The 18,657-nt window shown below is 39.3% G+C and overlaps 1 protein-coding gene across 1 annotated transcript; it reads right to left on the bottom strand.

Annotated features, from left to right (window-relative positions):
• Positions 1-12,944: 12,944 nt before the first annotated feature.
• On the bottom strand, positions 12,945-14,474 carry LOC146639604 (E3 SUMO-protein ligase ZBED1-like). The gene has a single exon (XM_085351184.1). It carries the CDS (start codon positions 14,472-14,474, stop codon positions 12,945-12,947), a length of 1,530 nt encoding a protein of 509 aa, XP_085207310.1.
• Between the last annotated feature and the right edge of the window lie 4,183 nt (positions 14,475-18,657).

Here is an 18,657-nt window from a genome sequence, read left to right on the forward strand (position 1 = left end):
CTGAACATGCGTGGACTTTGGGAGACAGGTGGTTGTTATGGTTGCTTTATTAAACTGATCTGATAACTTTAAATTAGTTTCCGTCTGTTGGAAGAGAGTGGAAGAGAGTGTCTGTAACACAGCTCACATTTCCACTCATTTCCCACATGCATGAGTTATGCACTCCGTCTGAAGGAAACGGTTTCCAGGGCCTACTCCGTGGATCGGCTTCCTCCGAGGCGTGGACGTCTATCAGCAGAGAATGTACCTTCACCTATCAGCAGAGAATGTCCCTTAGTCTGTAACACAGTCAAATATATTCTCAAGCAATATTCAAGCATGCCATTCAGCGTGTTAGTACGAGCTCGGGAGCAGCTTGGGAGAACAAGAAAACAGAGACTGCTTCAGATTGTCTTCCCAAATTGACTCAACTTTATTCACAAGTACAACAGTTTATATAGAGGGTAAAATTCATGAGACAGCAGATTATCAGTTTAAACCAGTACAGACCAAGATAAGGCAGCGTCTTCCTGCCCTTGGGTGAAGAAGCATCCTTTGTGTAGTTTATTAGTTCAGCTACAATTGTGATTATCTCAGCGACATATTTTCAAGGCACAAAACAAAGAGTTCTTTCATTAGTGAAATCTGAAACAAACCATTTGGCCTTCAACAGGCGTCTAAAAGATTAAGAAACTAATGTAACTGAGGGAGTGATCTCTGTGGTATTTCAACCTTGTACCAGCCTGTGATTCTCACACATCAATTCTTGGGTCAAAGAGAAAAATAACTAAAACAAAGGGGCCTTATTGAATGACAGAGTTTTCCTGCATAATGTCACTATAAAACAATATCCAGTAAATGCTACCATGGTACTAAAATACCTAACAGTTCCCCTCTTTTATTATTTTTTAAAATAATAACTCAAATAGAAAGGAAAAATCACAAATGTAATAAGATAATATAAAAAGCAAATCATAAAATGTAACTGGTCTGTCGAGCAGGCTTAATATCAAATAAAAATCCTAAGGTTAATGCAGTAGATATGATTAATAACCTAAATATATAAAAAACACAGTTCTTCAGTCGTCTCCTGGCCTGGTCCCAGGTTCGAGAGACCCCGTATAAGCGTCGTGTGATGACAATGGGCATTTCATTTTCTCCATTATCAGGATGAAACGAGTCTATCTTTATCAGGTTAGACATTGTGTGGTACTCTAGGCTTTCTGTTCCTGCTGGATGTTCGAGTACCTTGTTGTTGTTCTTTCAGGCGTTGTGTGTTAATCAGTGATTGTGTGTGTGTAGGTGGATTGGATCCGGGCGCTGGCTCGCCTGAGTCGTCATCTACTTGATCCGACGCCTTAGGTGGTTTGGTGGGGCTGGTCTTAACCCTGCTGGCATGAATCCACTGAGGTTGTCCGTCTGTTAGGATGCTGGTTCTCGTCACTGCAAGTACAGTCTGGGGGCTGGAACACGCGGCCTCCCCGAGTGCCCTTGGTTTTAGCGACTTTACCAACACCGCATCTCCTGGTTTCCACGGATGGGTTGGATCTATGGAAGGGAGAGGCTGAGAGAGACAAACTTTCTGATAGTTATTATTCAGTGTTTCTACCAGGTTATGAACATAGTCAGACAATGCAGTGTCTATGTCCCCTTCCAATAGCGGTGCCCCTCTGGAGGCTGACCATGGTGTTGGAAACGGTCTTCCCATGATTATTTCAAATGGAGATAATTTGGTTGCTGCGGATGGAGTCATTCTAATCTCGCAGAGGATTTGAGGAAGTAGTTTGATCCAGGTCATTCCTGTTTCTATCATTGCTTTAGTCAGGCGATTTTTTATGGTCCTATTCATTCTTTCTACAACTCCTGAACTCTGAGGATGGTATGGCACATGATATTTCCAGTCTATTGCTAGAGTTTTAGCACACTTTTGAATTACTTCTGATGTGAATGAAGGTCCTCTATCACTGTTAATTTGGTGAGGTATTCCAAATCTGGGTATTATTTCATTGCACAACTTTTGACAGACTACTTCTGCAGTTTCTTTTGATGTTGGGTAAGCTTCTACCCATTTACTAAATTGGTCCACTATTACCAGTAAGTACTTGATGCTTCCTTGTGCTGGCATGTGTGTAAAATCAATTTGTAATGTATGAAATGGGAAATCTGGTTGTGGTAAATGCTGATGTTTTGCTTTTGGTTTTCCTACATTAGTTCGTGCACATGTTAGACAGGTTGCTAATATGCGTTTTACTGCGTGTGATGTTTTCTCGATTACAAATCTTGATTTTATTGCTCCTATTACCCCTCTTTGTCCGACATGACTCACACCGTGAAAATGGCGGACAAGGATTGGCAGTAGTGAAGATGGGAGGGCAATCAAACCCTCAAGGTTTTTGTATAAGCCGTCTCTGTTATCTAAGGTACAATCATTACTTTCCCAGTAAGTGTAATCTAAGGCAGAGGCCTGCTCTTGTATGAATTTTAGGTCAACATTTGCTTCTAAATAGTCTGGGAGTGTGACAAGTGGCAGCTGTAAAGGCAAAGATAATACTTCCTTTCTGGGTGGTTGCTGTGAGGCAGCAGCTGCTTTCGCGGTTACGTCTGCAAGAGCATTAGAAAACATAGCTGTTATCAGTATCTGCAAACATTTCACCCTTTGTGTTAAATGAAATACACAAGTTCATTTTTGCCATTAAATCTCTGCCTAATAAATTGACAGGCGAGTTTGGAAGAATTATGAATGGATGATATGTAATTTCGTCTGGTTTTGGGCCCCAGCGTGTCTTTAGAGAATGAGTTTTGGGGCATTGCACTAGAGTTCCGTTTATTCCCATGGTGTTGATGCACACAGAGGAAACAGGCCCACTATAGAATTTTCCAGACAGTGAACTTTTAGTGGCTCCACTGTCAACTAAAAAGGAATAAGTCTTTTCACCTATCTCTATATCTAACATGGGCAAGCTTTCTGTGTTACGGGACAATTGCAAATGCAGCATCGTGTGTAGTGCTTCACACTGTCCCTCATCATCACCTGGGCCTCCCTATGGTTGGTCCAGTCTTTCGTTATCATATGGATGGGGATTAAAATGTGGATTATAAGGTTGCTCCCTAAGTGCAAAGGGGCCGTTTCTTTGATGTGATTCCTGTCTGCGTTGCCAGTTACCTTGTCTGTAAGAGCTCTGCTGACGCCTAGTGGCAGGAGCTGGTCCTGTGTTTTGTGGTTGAGACCTATGTGCTGCTGATTTGCATTCCCTCCTCCAGTGTCCTATTTTTCCACAGTAAAAACATACGTCTCCACTCCTATCTCTCCTTCTGAAATCTCCCTGCTGCGCTTGTTGAGGGGGCGGGGCCCCTGCATACATCATTTTTTCACTTTCCTCTGAGCCTTCAACATCAAAATTCAACATCATCTTAACACTTTTAGCCTTCGTGCTGTTGGGGAAAAGATCTGCACCAGCTTTTGTTTTGACAAGTGTGATAAAGTTCTTTATTTTCATGTCATAGAGATTATCAGTGGCAGTCAGCTTCAATAGTTGTGAACATTCTGGATGAATATTGTTTAAGAATGTTGTTATGAAAATCTGATCATTTCCTCCTTCAGGCATGCATGCCTCATTAGTCCAGCAGTGCGTGAAACGTTTCATAAACACTAGAATAAATTCATCTGGCTTTTGCTTGCACATGGTTACTGCATTTAAATCGATTTTATCTCTAGACATTGTGAGCAGAAATTTCTTTAGATTTTGAAAAAAGGCTGTGATTTTGTCATCGTTTATCCACAAAAACGAGGTGGTGTTGGCTGCTTGGTCATTTTTAGGGTCTAGTTCCTCTACTTCTTCAATAAGCTGAGATTCAGTCACACCTGGGATTCGTTGACATAATATATATCTATAGTCAGGCCCACCCAAGTGGTGGTCCGCTATTTGTGATTTTATATTTTATTTTTTTCGGTTTTACAGTTAATTTTGATTTTTTATCGGACCCGTCTAAGGTCTTTGAATTATTCTGACCCATGGTCAGTGATTTCCAGAGGGGTTTAGACGCTTTGAAGGATTTAAGTTAGTTTTTATTTTTGCTGTGGCACACCTGAGGTTACTTGATTTTTTGCTAGCAATTTTATCTTTTTAGTGAGCAACTTCTCACTTTTTAACGAGCAACTTCTCGTTTTATGACCACAGGCAACTTCCTGTGTCCTTTCTGCTGGTGAGCAACTTCTTAGTTTATGACAGCAGGCAACTTCCTGTGTCCTTTCTGCTTTAATTTACAAAACAACAGGCAACTTCCTGTGTTTCTATGTGGGCCACTAAAGAAGGCTCCTCAGCGTATCCCACTTGTTACTATGTGGGCCACTGAAGAAGGCCTCGTCAGCGTATCCCGTTTCTATGTGGATCACTGAGAAAGGCATAACACAGTCTTATAAAATAAAAGACGAGTGCCTACCTTCGTCAGGATCCCACTTCTGACACCAAAATTGAAGGAAACGGTTTCCAGGGCCTACTCCGTGGATCGGCTTCCTCCGAGGCGTGGACGTCTATCAGCAGAGAATGTACCTTCACCTATCAGCAGAGAATGTCCCTTAGTCTGTAACACAGTCAAATATATTCTCAAGTAATATTCAAGCATGCCATTCAGCGTGTTAGTACGAGCTCGGGAGCAGCTTGGGAGAACAAGAAAACAGAGACTGCTTCAGATTGTCTTCCCAAATTGACTCAACTTTATTCACAAGTACAACAGTTTATATAGAGGGTAAAATTCATGAGACAGCAGATTATCAGTTTAAACCAGTACAGACCAAGATAAGGCAGCGTCTTCCTGCCCTTGGGTGAAGAAGCATCCTTTGTGTAGTTTATTAGTTCAGCTACAATTGTGATTATCTCAGCGACATATTTTCAAGGCACAAAACAAAGAGTTCTTTCATTAGTGAAATCTGAAACAAACCATTTGGCCTTCAACAGGCGTCTAAAAGATTAAGAAACTAATGTAGCTGAGGGAGTGATCTCTGTGGTATTTCAACCTTGTACCAGCCTGTGATTCTCACACATCAATTCTTGGGTCAAAGAGAAAAATAACTAAAACAAAGGGGCCTTATTGAATGACAGAGTTTTCCTGCATAATGTCACTATAAAACAATATCCAGTAAATGCTACCATGGTACTAAAATACCTAACACCGTCTCTAATGCACAAATGGCTCCACACACCCATGTGCTGTATGATTTTATTGCATTTCACCAGATCTGCATTACTTCTGGATTTTACCGTAGATAAACTGCCTCACGTTTCAGATGATGGTAATTTATCGTGATCTCTTTCGCTTAGAAAATGTGTTGCTTGACCTAATTTTTATGAAATCGTTATTATTAATATGCAAGCCATCAACAATCGCATTGCAAAACAAAGATGTGAAATTTAAAAGGAGAATGGAGAGACTCACACAAACTTTATTATCTCTTGAAACCATCACTCATTTCCCTTTCACAATCTTCTAATCAACTCTTTCTTCTTCATATCTTAAGTATACACTATTCTTTACTGTCAACAACAGGCTTCAAATTCCATATTTTTCTTTATACTTAACTTACTCAGTATTTAGTTAAAAGATGCACTGATTGGTTTCTGGCATATATTTTTGCAGTGTTCAAAACAACAGTTCCACTGTCAGTAGTTTCCACAGTAGTTAGGGTTTTTTTTTTTTTTGCCATCTCTACAAGGAAAATCTTCATTATAAAAATAAAATCTTTCAGTGCAAAATTAATGTGACACAAAAGAAAAACATCAGGGTAACCAGCAAACATCTTATTTTCTGATAGGCCCATAGAATAGCCTGATATTGTTCAGTATTGATACTCGTATTTTCCCAATATATCAGTGCAAGAGGACAATTACAAAGAGAACATAGATGCTACCTATCAAGTATATTCTCAATTTTGTATTAGTAAATTCAGAAACTGATGGCTTATTAGTCCCTTATATACCTGATATCCAGTACCAGAGTAGTGTGCAGTTGTGTTCAGTTTGCCCCACTTATGAAAAGGACCAATACTGTTAACAGTGATGACAAGTAAGAGAGGTCGTGCGTGTCAGTACGTAAACCTGTTTTCTCCATAGTAGCCAGCCTGCAAAGGTCATACTGTAAATACTTCCAGCCCAACCATGTCATGGGGGTGTGTAGTCTCTGATAAAGCTGCATACTATTTCATAGTTTTATTGTTGTGTCTCTTAAAACTGTCATAATTAACGGTTACAAGTTTATAGTAATAATCAAAAAGCTGCTGCCTGCTGTAATGCTTGTATTTCTCTTGCTGTTAGTCACGATGTGCTTTTACAATGTAAATCTCTTTTATTTTAATTGGACTTGATTCTGCTCAGTTATCATCATAATGCAGAAATATACAATCTCAGTGACTAGATACCACAAATTGGGTTTGATTGTATATGGATAGGAAGGAATATAATGAATAAGATGAGGGGCTAATGTGTGTCAGGAATTATCATACTGTCTATCATCACTTCTTCCACACAGTAGAGAAATTGGACAGCAATTTAAAAAACTGAAAAACGCATTCCTTTTAAATCTATAATTTACACTTCACTATAGTGCATGATGTGACTCACACATGTTGCAGTTGCTAAATGCAACAAAAAGTCTAAAATACAGCAAAGCAATTAAAATGAATATGAAAAAGGAGAATAATGTAACAGTCATTTAATTTAAAATACTGCCCAAATCGAGCAGTGCTACCAATTTCTGGAGCCTCCATTATTATGATCAGTGTCACTCTGGCATGATCATGATCCATGAAGCTTTTATTTCCTCAGGTATATCTGTAATGTCATATAGTCTTGGGAGGCTTTAAGTGACTGTGAAAAACCGTAAACAAGAGTGAGAGAGTCTGTAACTCATTATCAGGAAGGGAGCTCCAGCATCTGTCCCTCGATAACATCACAGATTAGAGCCCTCGCTGCTCTGGGTTTAATCCTTGGCAGAGAGTTGTTGATTTAACAGGAGAACTTTATCACCACGTGGTTTGCTGTCACAGAATTTCATTATTATTGGTTTCAATGGAGAGTTTTAGTATCACATCTAAATGCTGTTTCAGGGGGCTTATCACACTGCCAAAAAATATATCTTGGGGAAACACTGAAATGCTATTATGTACTTATTGTATTGGCCAATCGCCTAAAATGGGAAATGGCAATGGATTTTGGCATCATTGCAGGGATTCAGGCATGATTATCATTTTGGCATCATTCACAGTTGGCAGTGCGAGTAAATCATTTTCCCTGTTTTGCTCTTCCTGTTTCTGTGTTTGTGTGTCTGAAAGACGGGGACTGGAAGAGTCAGGATTCCTGTCGGGCAAATGCCTCCTGAGTCTCCTCTCATCTTGTACTCTCCTGGTCTCTTCTGTCTTGCTCCTCTGTCTTTTCCTGCTTGTGTGCCTGCTCCTTTCTAGTCTGGTTTCTCTGTCAGATGGTCTGAACGAGGGTAGTGGATATTCAGCATGGCAGCAAATTAGGGGGACAGGCAGTCACTCCCAGCCTTGACTTAAGAATAAATGACCTAAACAGCTGTGAACATGTGTATAGTGTGTGTGCATTTCCACTGGTGGAAAAATAATGGAAGGATATAGTAAAACACAAAAAGACTAGGTAGCATTGCTCTTATGCTTAATTAGCGCAGTGCCTGAGTGCTAACATGCTAATAATGATGCTCGCACAGGACAGCTGAGGTCAGTAGAAATGTAATTAGTTTGACTGTATTTTGGTTTGGGTCATAAACCAATATTGACTGTGCCAAGTCAGCAGGCTCACCAAATGTATTGAAATGTATCCTGAATGGGGCTCTTTGGGTAGTTCTGCTGATAAAATATTCCACATGGTGACAATAAAACAATCGTGAGGCGATTAGAAAAGTAATTAGGATTCATCCTGTGGGAACCATGCATTTCTGCATGGTTTAATCTGGCCATTTAAAATTGAAGTTATTACAGGGGGTCGCTGATTCAACATTGATGGTGCTCTGCATAAAAGCTAAAAGTAAGATTAGATAGTAGACGTAGTTAAAGTATGCATGTTAAAAGGTTAGTAGGGAAAAAAGGAAAGTGTGCAAATGCGTACACAAGCGTCTCAGCTAGCTGATCAGGGCATTTAAAGTTGGCAGCTCTAATAAGTAACTTTGGATTAGAGCTTTCTGTGTAAAATCAATTCCACCACCTTCAAGGTGTGTGTGTGTGTGTGTGTGTGTGTGTGTGTGCGTGCACCAGGTGTTGTACCTATCTGTAGAGGTTATAATGACCTACGCGTGCACACACAGGTGTCACATTGTTAGTTTTGTGATAGTGTGGAAGTCCATCATAATAGAATCTGAGGAGATGGAGACAGAGTTTCATGAGTGTGTGTCCTGTTCTCTTGCTGACTCATTTCTGGTGCATTATTGTATCAAACACTGCAATCACTATCAAAATAAATGATCTGTCAACTGATAGATGATGCTGTCAGCACTCACAGTACTGTGCAAAAGTCTCAAGCCACCCCTGATTTCTTTATATTTTTAGACAGACTTTCTTTAGTTTTTTTTAAAATGGTCTCAGCAATAGTTCTTAATATTTTCTGAAGGTCTTTGGAGAATGGCTGCTTTTCACCCATTTTCATTCCAGTCCTTGTAACTTTGTAACCCATTTGTTTGTTAAGCCACTTAACACTGACCTAAGAATCAGTCAAGAACAAAAAGACGCCTCAAGGGATAAACCAGTGTTGTGTCAACACCTAACAGACAACTGAGCAAAGAATCAATTTGAAATTGGATCTCTGGCCACTTTGTTACCAGCAGTCTGTCACAAAAAACACAAAATTTGTTCCCATTTCTTAAGTTTAATCTACAACTGCAGTTCCAGAAAAGCTGGGATACTGCAAAAAATGTAAATAAAACCAGACAAACCTACATTTTATTCACAGTAGAAGATGCAAAACATATCAAATATTTAAATTGAGACATTTTACCATTTCATTACAAATATTAGCTAAGCATTTGATGGCAGCAACACATTTCAAAACAGGAGTGCTGGGGTAATGGCTAATATGACCAAATGAAATCCATCATGCTCCAGTCTGCTGATTCCCGCTGGTAGTCACATAACTACATCATATATTTAGATAAAGTTGAAAGATTTCCTTCATCCTTTGCCCTCTGATTATGATAATGTGGGATTTTGAGTTGTGGACTGTGGCGGAGGCGTGGCCCCGGGCGCAGCTGCAGGGGAGGAGTGGAGCGGAAGGCTCAACGGGGCGGCGCTGCGAGGCCGGTAAGAACAGCTGATATTGTTTATGGACTGATGATGGTCTGCTCCGCTGTGTTTATAGTGAGACGAGGAGGAGCGGCCAAGGGAGATCAGCTGGGCTCGAGCTGTCAGACGGTGCGACTGAGTCAGCTGTCAAAATACAAATATATCAATAAATGTGGAAGTTGGCTATACCTGCCTGTGTGTGCGTGTGTCTGTGCTTGGTGTACTCCACATGGACATTTTGTTTGCATTGGAAATTAATAATGTGAAAGTAAAGCTGACATGACATAAAAAGGCCAGGAAATTAATGGTTTATTTCAAAGAAATGGCAGACTAATTCAGTGTGCTGCACAATAAATTGTGGTTGTGAGAAAAATTTATAGCTCCGAGCAGCCTGGTGTGGTTGGGTTTTTGTGACGTTTGCATTTAAATGCTACACAGGCTTGATGTATGAATTAAACCGATTCACGATATGACACTGGTCATCTGGGTGAAAAGCGCTGAATGCTTTGCTAGACAAAGGCTGCACAGTTCCTTCCCACAATTGCATTGAGCTTGCTGCTCTGTTACTCGCTAGCAAGTGTTGTGCAGCAGAAAAGCCGTGGCACATATTTGATTCAGCCACGCTATGAAATCATATATGAGCATTTTTCCCTTTTATATGTTCTCCTCCACATTCTCTGAATCCTCCAGACACAACATAATCAGATGGACGTGCAAAGGAGCTTTTGGGTTTCCATTCATTTCTGTGTTCATTGTGTCATGGGCGAGCAGCGTTTCATGATGATTGCATGCATTTTGTCAACTGTACACTGGGATAGAGTTCTGACCCCAATGATATGCAGCTGGCTGTGGAAAGTGAATAAATGGATTTACTGCAGCCATAGCTACTTTAATCTCTCTTGTGTCTGCCATAACGTGATGAGATATGAGGGCATATAGTCAAGTGATTCAAATTTTATTCCTGTCTGCGCCGTTTGACAGCAGTCAATACATTTTTGCAGCTTATGGTTTGGACCCTTGAGCCTGACAGCAGCAGGTAACTAACAAGGGAGGGATTGTCATCTGATATAGCTCGGTGAGTTGAATTCAGCTTTGCAAGAGGCATCCTGGGCTCAGGGTGAAAATAGTGGACAGTAAAAATGAGTTTTCTGAGATGGAGGTATTCGTTCCAGTTTTAGGTGGAGGAATTCAAATGTCTAGTTCTTTTCTTTAAAAAAACAGAACTATACTTTTTTTTCAACATTAGAAAAGAACATTCATAAAATGATAGCTCTCTCTACAATGATAATGGATTGCATTTATATAGCGCTTTACAATTCCACTATTCATTCACTCTCACATTCACACACTGGTGGAGGCAAGCTACAGTTGTAGGCACAGCTGCCCTGCAGCAGACTGACAGAGGCGAGGCTGCCATATCGTGCCATCGGCCCCTCTGGCCAGCACCAGTAGGCGGTAGAGTAAAGTGTCTTGCCCAAGGACACAACGACCAGGACAGAGAGAGCAGGGGAATCGAACCCCCCTGCTCTCTCTCATGAGCTTCCCAATCCCCTGAGCCACGTTCGCCCCCAACTGCTGAAAATCACTGGTAGCGAAAAGAACACTGGGGAAGTTCGAACAATCTTCATTAGTTTTATTCTTGTCAGTGAGACACATTCAACAGAGACGCGACTCTGAAAGCTCTGCGCATTCCAATTGGAAAGAAAAAAACATGCAAATATGCACAACACAAGAAAAGTGAGACAAAAATAATCACTAGTACGATAACAAAGAAACACATTCAAACAAAATACATGAAACACAACTATACAACAGGGACAATGACAAAAATGAACACCTAATATTGCAAACTACAAAGGAATGCTTTTCACATCTTAGACCATCATTTACAGTAAAACAATCCATCAGCGGTGTTGAAACAGATGCTGATATGATGTGCATTAGCCTTTTGTTTATTAGCCCTCCAGTAAATATAATCAGTGGAAATGCACAAAGCTAACTGTGGAAAATGGTTGGTTGGCTTTAACCTTGTTAGTGTTTTGAAGTACCCACTCAGTTACAGTAAATCAGCTGAAAGCACATTTATGGACTACTGTGCTTATTGCCAATTGAAGTCCTTCAGTATCTATGTGAGGGGATTACAATAATGTATCATTTTTAATTGTTTAGCTATAAATAATTTGTGAAATTTGGGATTGATACAAATATAAAACATGAACTCTCTATACCACTGCAGATAATCAGCTTTTGTAACTTGGAGGCGCTCATGTCCATCAGATTTTAACCTTCTGCCCATTGTTATGAATATAATCCTGGAAACTGGCAGCAGAGCATAACTTTAAAAGATTAATTTAAAGAGATTAAGTCTGGATCTTTTTTTTTGTTCTAAAAAATGCACTGATTTATTTATTCTTTCTTCAAAAAATGTAACAAAATGTGTGCGATAGTTATTTTGGCTACAGCAGTCTGTAGCAACCACATCCATTTACTTACTCCATCAGAGTATGGAGCAGTTGCACGGCTGCTTGAGCAGCTACAAAATCCCTCTTTAAGCTCAACAAATATTATCAATTCAGTATGCCTATACAGCGAGGGAAATATGCTGACAGTGAGGAGGAGGAAGAGAAAGAGGCAGAGGGAGGAAGAGATTAAAAAGGTAGAAGAATAGAGAGGGAGTGCATGAAAAGAGCAGGAAGTGGATGAAGCCTGTTTAGCTCTCGGTAACTAAAGCAGTTGTCATAATCACCTGGCGTGTACACACACACACACTCCACACATCGCACACATTTGAAACTTACTGTAGCTACCTCCACGATGTTATATAAGTGCTCCACCAGATGCCTTTGATTAAAAACTAGGATATAAGAAAACAAGATGTAAACACTAGTGATGTGCGATACCAGTGATTTCCTTTTCGATCCGATACCAAGTAAAATTCAGGGTGGTATTGGCGATACCGATCCGATACCGATACTTTTTAACATTAAGTTTTTCTACATTGTATTTCAAATTTTAGCTTCAAATTGATTACAGAACATCAGACTACTTTTTTTTTTTACTGTTTAATAATGCAGAATTATTATATACATATAAAAAAACCTGAAGTTGTGTGCTATTTGAACACATAATTTAACATGTCATTTAACGTTTATCTTGTCTGGACATGTCAACAAAAACATTCAACATAATTTAACATGTCATTTAACGTTTATCTTGTCTGGACATGTCAATAAAGACATTCAACATAATTTAACATGTCATTTAACATTTATCTTGTCTGGACATGTCAATAAAGACATTCAACACAATTTAACATGTCATTTAACGTTTATCTTGTCTGGACATGTCAACAAAAATATTCAACACAATTTAACATGTCATTTAACGTTTATCTTGTCTGGACATGTCAATAAAGACATTCAACATAATTTAACATGTCATTTAACATTTATCTTGTCTGGACATGTCAACAAAAATATTCAACACAATTTAACATGTCATTTAACGTTTATCTTGTCTGGACATGTCAATAAAGACATTCAACATAATTTAACATGTCATTTAACGTTTATCTTGTCTGGACATGTCAACAAAAACATTCAACATAATTTAACATGTCATTTAACGTTTAACTTGTCTGGACATGTCATCAAAAACATTTGACAGTAACACTTTCCCTTATTCACAGGTTTTTGTTTAGGAACAACAGCATATTTACAGTTTTCCCTCTAAGTCTGCTCCGTTTTTTGCTCACAACCTCTCCTGCTTTTGAAAAGATTCTCTCTGCAGGTACAGAAGAAGCAACAATTCCTAGGTATCTCACTACAAGTCTGCTTAGGGATGGGAAGGTTTGTTCATGTTCTTGCCACCAAACCAATGGATTCTTATCTCGGGGAATCAGTTTTTCCTCTGAGTACCGGCGTATTTCAATGAGTACATCACTGGAAGCTGACCGGTGATGTTGGCTTGACACAACCTGCATGTCAAAATCTGTCCATATCCCTCCTTTTGTTGCAGCTGGACCTGCGGGTGGAGGACTCGGGATAGACCCTGAAGTAGAAGGCCCTGAGGCAGAGCTAACAATAGGCGTTGAGCTTACAGTTAGAGTGGGAGCAGACTGTCCTGTCTGATAGACTTCTTGCATTTCAGTGTGGAGACGTTTCTTTAATACTTCAACATTGTCTTTGTCACGAAAACCAAGGTGTTTAAACCTAACATCCAGAAATGTACTTGCAGCTAGACAGTGAATGCTCTCAATACCCCTGAATCTGCGCTGGCATTGCTGTGCCAGCTGTGTGGCAAGGGAGCTGCCCTGATGTTCACAGGCTGCTACAGCCCTGTGAATGAGTGACACAAGTGGAATCACTTTGGAGACTGAAACATGTTTTTCAGATGAAACTTCCTGTGTTACTTCTTCAAACGGCCGTAGTACAACAACTGTTTCCTTGATCAGGGATAATTCTCCCGCATTTAAGCATAGTTGATTCTTCCCTAAAAGGCAGAGGGCTGTGGTCACGGCTTCATTTTGCTCACAGAGCCGCTCCAACATGTAAAAGACAGAGTTCCAGCGGGTATCTACTGACTGAATTAGCTTGTGCTCTGCCACTTTCAACTGTTGCTGAATATCCTTAAGCTTCTCAGTAGCCTTTGTGCTGTGGTGAAAAAAGGACACAATCGCACGGCATTTTTCCAGCACCTGCACCACTTCTGGGACAGCTTTTACACTGTCCTTTACAACTAAATTCAGTGTGTGCGCAAAACATGGAAAATGCCTCCATCCAGCTTTGTGCACTGCAGCAACCATATTTGCACCATTGTCTGTGACAACTGCAACCACCTTCTCAGTTATGCCCCATTCTTCTGTGATTTGCTTAAGTGCTGAGCTGATATTATCTGCTGTATGCTGCCCATGGAAAGAGTGGGTTTCCAGGACAAATTCTCTCATTTGCCAGTTTTCAATGAGATGGCATGTTACAGTCAAATATGCCTCTGTGGACACTGAGGTCCACATATCAGTGGTGAGAACAACACTGGAAGCATTTTGCAAAGATGCTCTTACTTTGTCTTTACATTCATCAAACAAATTTACAAGATGAGTCTCAGTCAGTGATTTTCTTCCTGGGAGTTTATATTTTGAGTCAAGAGCGCTCACAAATCCCTGGAAACCCTGGTCCTCCACTATGGACAGAGGCTGGAGGTCCTTCACAATCATCTCTACAAGGCATCTTGTGAGTGTTGCTGCTCTTGGGGAATCATCTACAAAGAAAAGAAAATACAAAGGGCAAAACAAAAGATGGGGTATACTGCACTGAATGTTTAATCTTTTTAGAGTCATGTATGCAGTCTGTTAAAATAGCCTAAGGGGAAAGGAATTGATAGTTTACATATACTTGCTGTTTTACATAGAATGCTGTGTGAATGAAATTGTCAGTATAATACATAATTAAAGGAATAAATAAGTTTGTCAATACACAGCAAATTCAAAAGTGTTAAATTTTTTGGTGTTAATAGTCTCCTTGCAAAAGTAGAGTTAATTTTACTCTAAGCAGAGTCACATTCTTTTAATGTAACTCTGAGGTGTAAAATGATAGTAGTTAAAATCGAGTGTTAAAAATGAGTGTTTCGCTGTCAAATCTGGAGGTGTTAAAATGGAAACATTAACTCTTGACCTCTTAACTCTGAACTCCTACAGGGGCTATGACACCAACAGAGTAAATTCACAGACTCCGCCCCCAGCACGGCTCCAATCGAAGCTGAAGTGAAGCCGTTTCAGAACATTTTGCTCTACATATTTGAGTTGTTTGCCATGCTTGGTAAGTCATTTTTTCAAAGATTGTTTCAATTATTATTATTATGAGCTTTTACTTCTGTGGCTCTTTGGAGTTGAGACAAAGCTGTGTGAAAGGCATTAGCCATGTTGCTCGGTGATAGCATAATATTCTGTTTTAGCTAGCTGAAAGGTATTGTTTGCAGGCAAATACCACAGCCTTGAAAAAAAGCTTGCATGTGAATTTTCAGTCAAATCTTTGGTCAAATACACCTAAAACAATGTCTAGAATGTGAAATGTTGGTATAATGGTGCTGCTTGAAGCCTGAAAACGATCGCCCATAAAAAACAAACAAACGAGCAAACAGCAGTAGCAGACGTCCTGACTGGATTCTACGTTAGCATAGATCCCTCCAGAGTTTTGTGCACACGGTTTAGGTAAAAATGAAAAAGGTTGAGGTTTTACATTTAGTTCAGTATTACCTGTTGCCTGTGTCTTTGTCTTTTGGGAAAATACTTTACACAAGTAATGGCTCAAAGAGGATTCCTTTTTTTTTTTTTTACTGTGCTGCAATTGTTTACTGGATTATTTGTGCCATTAATTAATGTCAACTAATTTTTATTCGATCTCCGCACAGGATATGCTTGTGAAGATGGAATATGGGGGAGAGCAGAAGTGCGTTGAAGTTCCACAAAGTGATGAATGAAGGACATGCATATTGTATTGAAGAAATAAGTGATGAGAATGCTGTTATTTGCATTTACCATGTCAGACCTTTTGATAAACAAAATTCTAATGAAAGTGAGAACATGTATACTGTTACATCTTTCAGAAAATGTTTTGAAATTGTGGTGCACAGTTCAGAATAAATGTTTTTCAACAACCATTGCATCTTTTTAGTAAATGTTTATTTCCAAAAGAAATTTCTAGAAGATCAGAACAGTAAAATTCCCACTTTTTAGAATGAATTAGAAGATAACTCTTACGTAGTTAAACTAAAATACTCTTTGAGAGTTAATATATAAACTCTTAACACCAAGTGTTAAATGATCAACTCCAGACAGATTTGGTGTTTAACACTAAATCAGAGTTAACGTACCAACTCTCCAAAAAGAGTTAAATTAACACTCTCTGGTGTGGACCCATATAGACACTTTAATAGTGTTGAAATCAAATCCGACAGTGTTAATTTGGACATGCTGGATTTGCTGTGTACCTGCATTTTAAAATATTCAAATAACTCAGCCAAAAAAATTAAACTGAGTGAAAATAATAATAAAGCTAATAGATAATAATAGTATCTATAAAACGTTTCTCTTATCTATGAAATAATCTTCAACTGAATTTTTATGTTTTAAAGATTACAATGCCTGTTTTACTGCAAGTACTCTGTATATTTTAATGCGACCTAGCCTGTGTACCCAGCATTTTCCTCCTCTGTACCTGGATAGTGCCTATGGAACGCCAGGACTGCCATAATGAATTAATTAAATACACCATTAAATAATTAATTAAATGTGGCAATAATTAATTAAAATTGGAATTAATTAATTAAATAAATAGTTATGACACATGTAATTAATTAATTATTGACACATTTAATTAATTATTTATGTATTTCACATTTTAATTAATTATTGACACATTTAATTAATTATTTAATGATATATTTATTTATTTCATTTTGGCAGTCCTGGCGCCTGGCTCTCGTCATGAAATAATTTTATCTGTCAGCCTCACCCATCAAACTCAGGGGGCGGGGTTAACGCTGCCCATGCAGCTTCTCTAACATTTGATTGGTTGCCGTGCAAAGTAAGTCAAAACAGGTCGATCCTAGATAATCGATTGCTTGTGTAGACTTGGGGCAGCCAGTTATCCCAGAATGCAGATCAAATCACAGGCAGCAATGGTGGTGGTGTAGTTTTAAAATACCCCGTTTTTCTGTCACCAGCTACACTTTTAACAGTGTTTTAGCCGCGAATGTCGCGCCGTATGTCTGGTCAGGTTGTCAACATAGAATATGTTTGCAAAAGTGCTCAGATGTTTTCAGAGATTTCACTAGCTCTGCTAACAGTTAGCATGCAGAGCGCACCGAGGGGGTTACGTTAACCGGTTTGTTTACATATTCCACTCTCCGTGTTCCACATGTTGCATTCGCAGATTCTCATTTTCACCGAACGATCGTCTCTTTCCGCCTGGTCTTGTGTCTCTGTGCTTCTGTAACATAAAGAACGAGCTGACATTTTTCTCACGAAACCAGCGATCAGCTCAGCAGACCCTCAGTTTACCTGCATGCATCCTCCTCCTCATCTGTCAGCTGTTTAACACCTGCTGCTAATTCAAGAAACACGCCTAGTTACCTGGTGATAGTCACAGTTTAACTGGGCAGCCGGTGCTCGATATAACGCAATGTCAGCGCATTTTTCTGCACAAGATAAGTAAATATAGTATTTTCCCCGAGCGCAGAGCTGCTGGAGCTTGTTTCCTTACAGAGCACTTTATAGGCGAGCCAGCTTTATCAGCGGCTGATGTCCAATCACCAGCACACAGCTTTGAAACCTCAGCTGAGTTTTAGCTCTCAGTGGTTAAACGCTGGACTTCATTCACTCAGGTTCTGTCTGTCGGGTCACGTTTACTTCGCTGTTTTATTTACAACTGAGCAAATCGGTTTGGCTGAGGTTAAAGTTACGTTTCATAACTGCATAGTTTCACAGACGTTTAATGGTTCACTGGCACATGTGTTAGACTGAACTATCATCTAAATATCATCTGTTTTTTAATAGTTATTCAACTGTATTCTAAGCACCAGCTGTCTGTTAGAATGTGATTTTTTTTCTCTCTCTGTTGGCAGAGGTATAAAAATGCGCAGGAAAATCTGACGTGCATGGCAAACTTCACCGACGATATTTAGGGAGGAATAAACACACATCAAACATAAATGAACCATTTGCCTGTCTCCATAATTGAGAGAATTTTCTCTTCTTATGTCAACACTTTCTCTCTTTTTTTTTCTTTTTTTTTGCTTTTTCGGTCATGTTATGTTTACCTGTCAAAGGCTTGTTACAAACTATGAAACACATTGTGCAGACTTCTGGATGTTAGAAAAAAAAGAATACTGCTCATGAATGAGACTAAAGGCAGGAAGGTGTCCTTTAAAACTAAACATGTTAATAGGACCTCCCTATTTATATCATAGTTTATGATATAGCATGTGTATTTCAGTAATAGCCTGCTGAGGCCACTATACGTGCTGGCCTCATATCAAATGTGAAGGCAGACTGAGTCTATGTTTGACGTTTGTTTATATCTAATCTTCCTTTTCAAACATTTAAACAGCAGCGAGTCTGCAGCTGAGGGAATACAAATTCAAATTGTCGGAACAGGTTTGCTCGTTTCTTGGATTCATTTGGTGATTTATTAAATGTATAACTGTTATTCTAATCTGCTGCTGAGTCTCTTACACTTTTCTTTATGCTGTATATTTTCACGTCTCTGGAATAGTTGGCAGTTAGATAGTCAGCTGGGAAACTTTGTGTTAACTCATGGAGCTGAGGATATCGTGGATATGCTGACCTCGCTGCGTGGTGTACAGAGCGAGGTCAGCATGATTAATATTCACAATAAAAA

Source organism: Diplotaxodon limnothrissa, linkage group LG1, assembly GCF_057381915.1.
Source record: "Diplotaxodon limnothrissa isolate DT_005_m linkage group LG1, D_limnothrissa_male_GT1.1, whole genome shotgun sequence".
NCBI classification, from domain to species: Eukaryota; Metazoa; Chordata; class Actinopteri; order Cichliformes; family Cichlidae; genus Diplotaxodon; species Diplotaxodon limnothrissa.

What these genes read in the sequence shown, in the direction of transcription:
- LOC146639604 (XM_085351184.1), bottom strand. Translation starts at nt 14,474, where the DNA reads ATGATTGTGAAGGACCTCCAGCCTCTGTCCATAGTGGAGGACCAGGGT.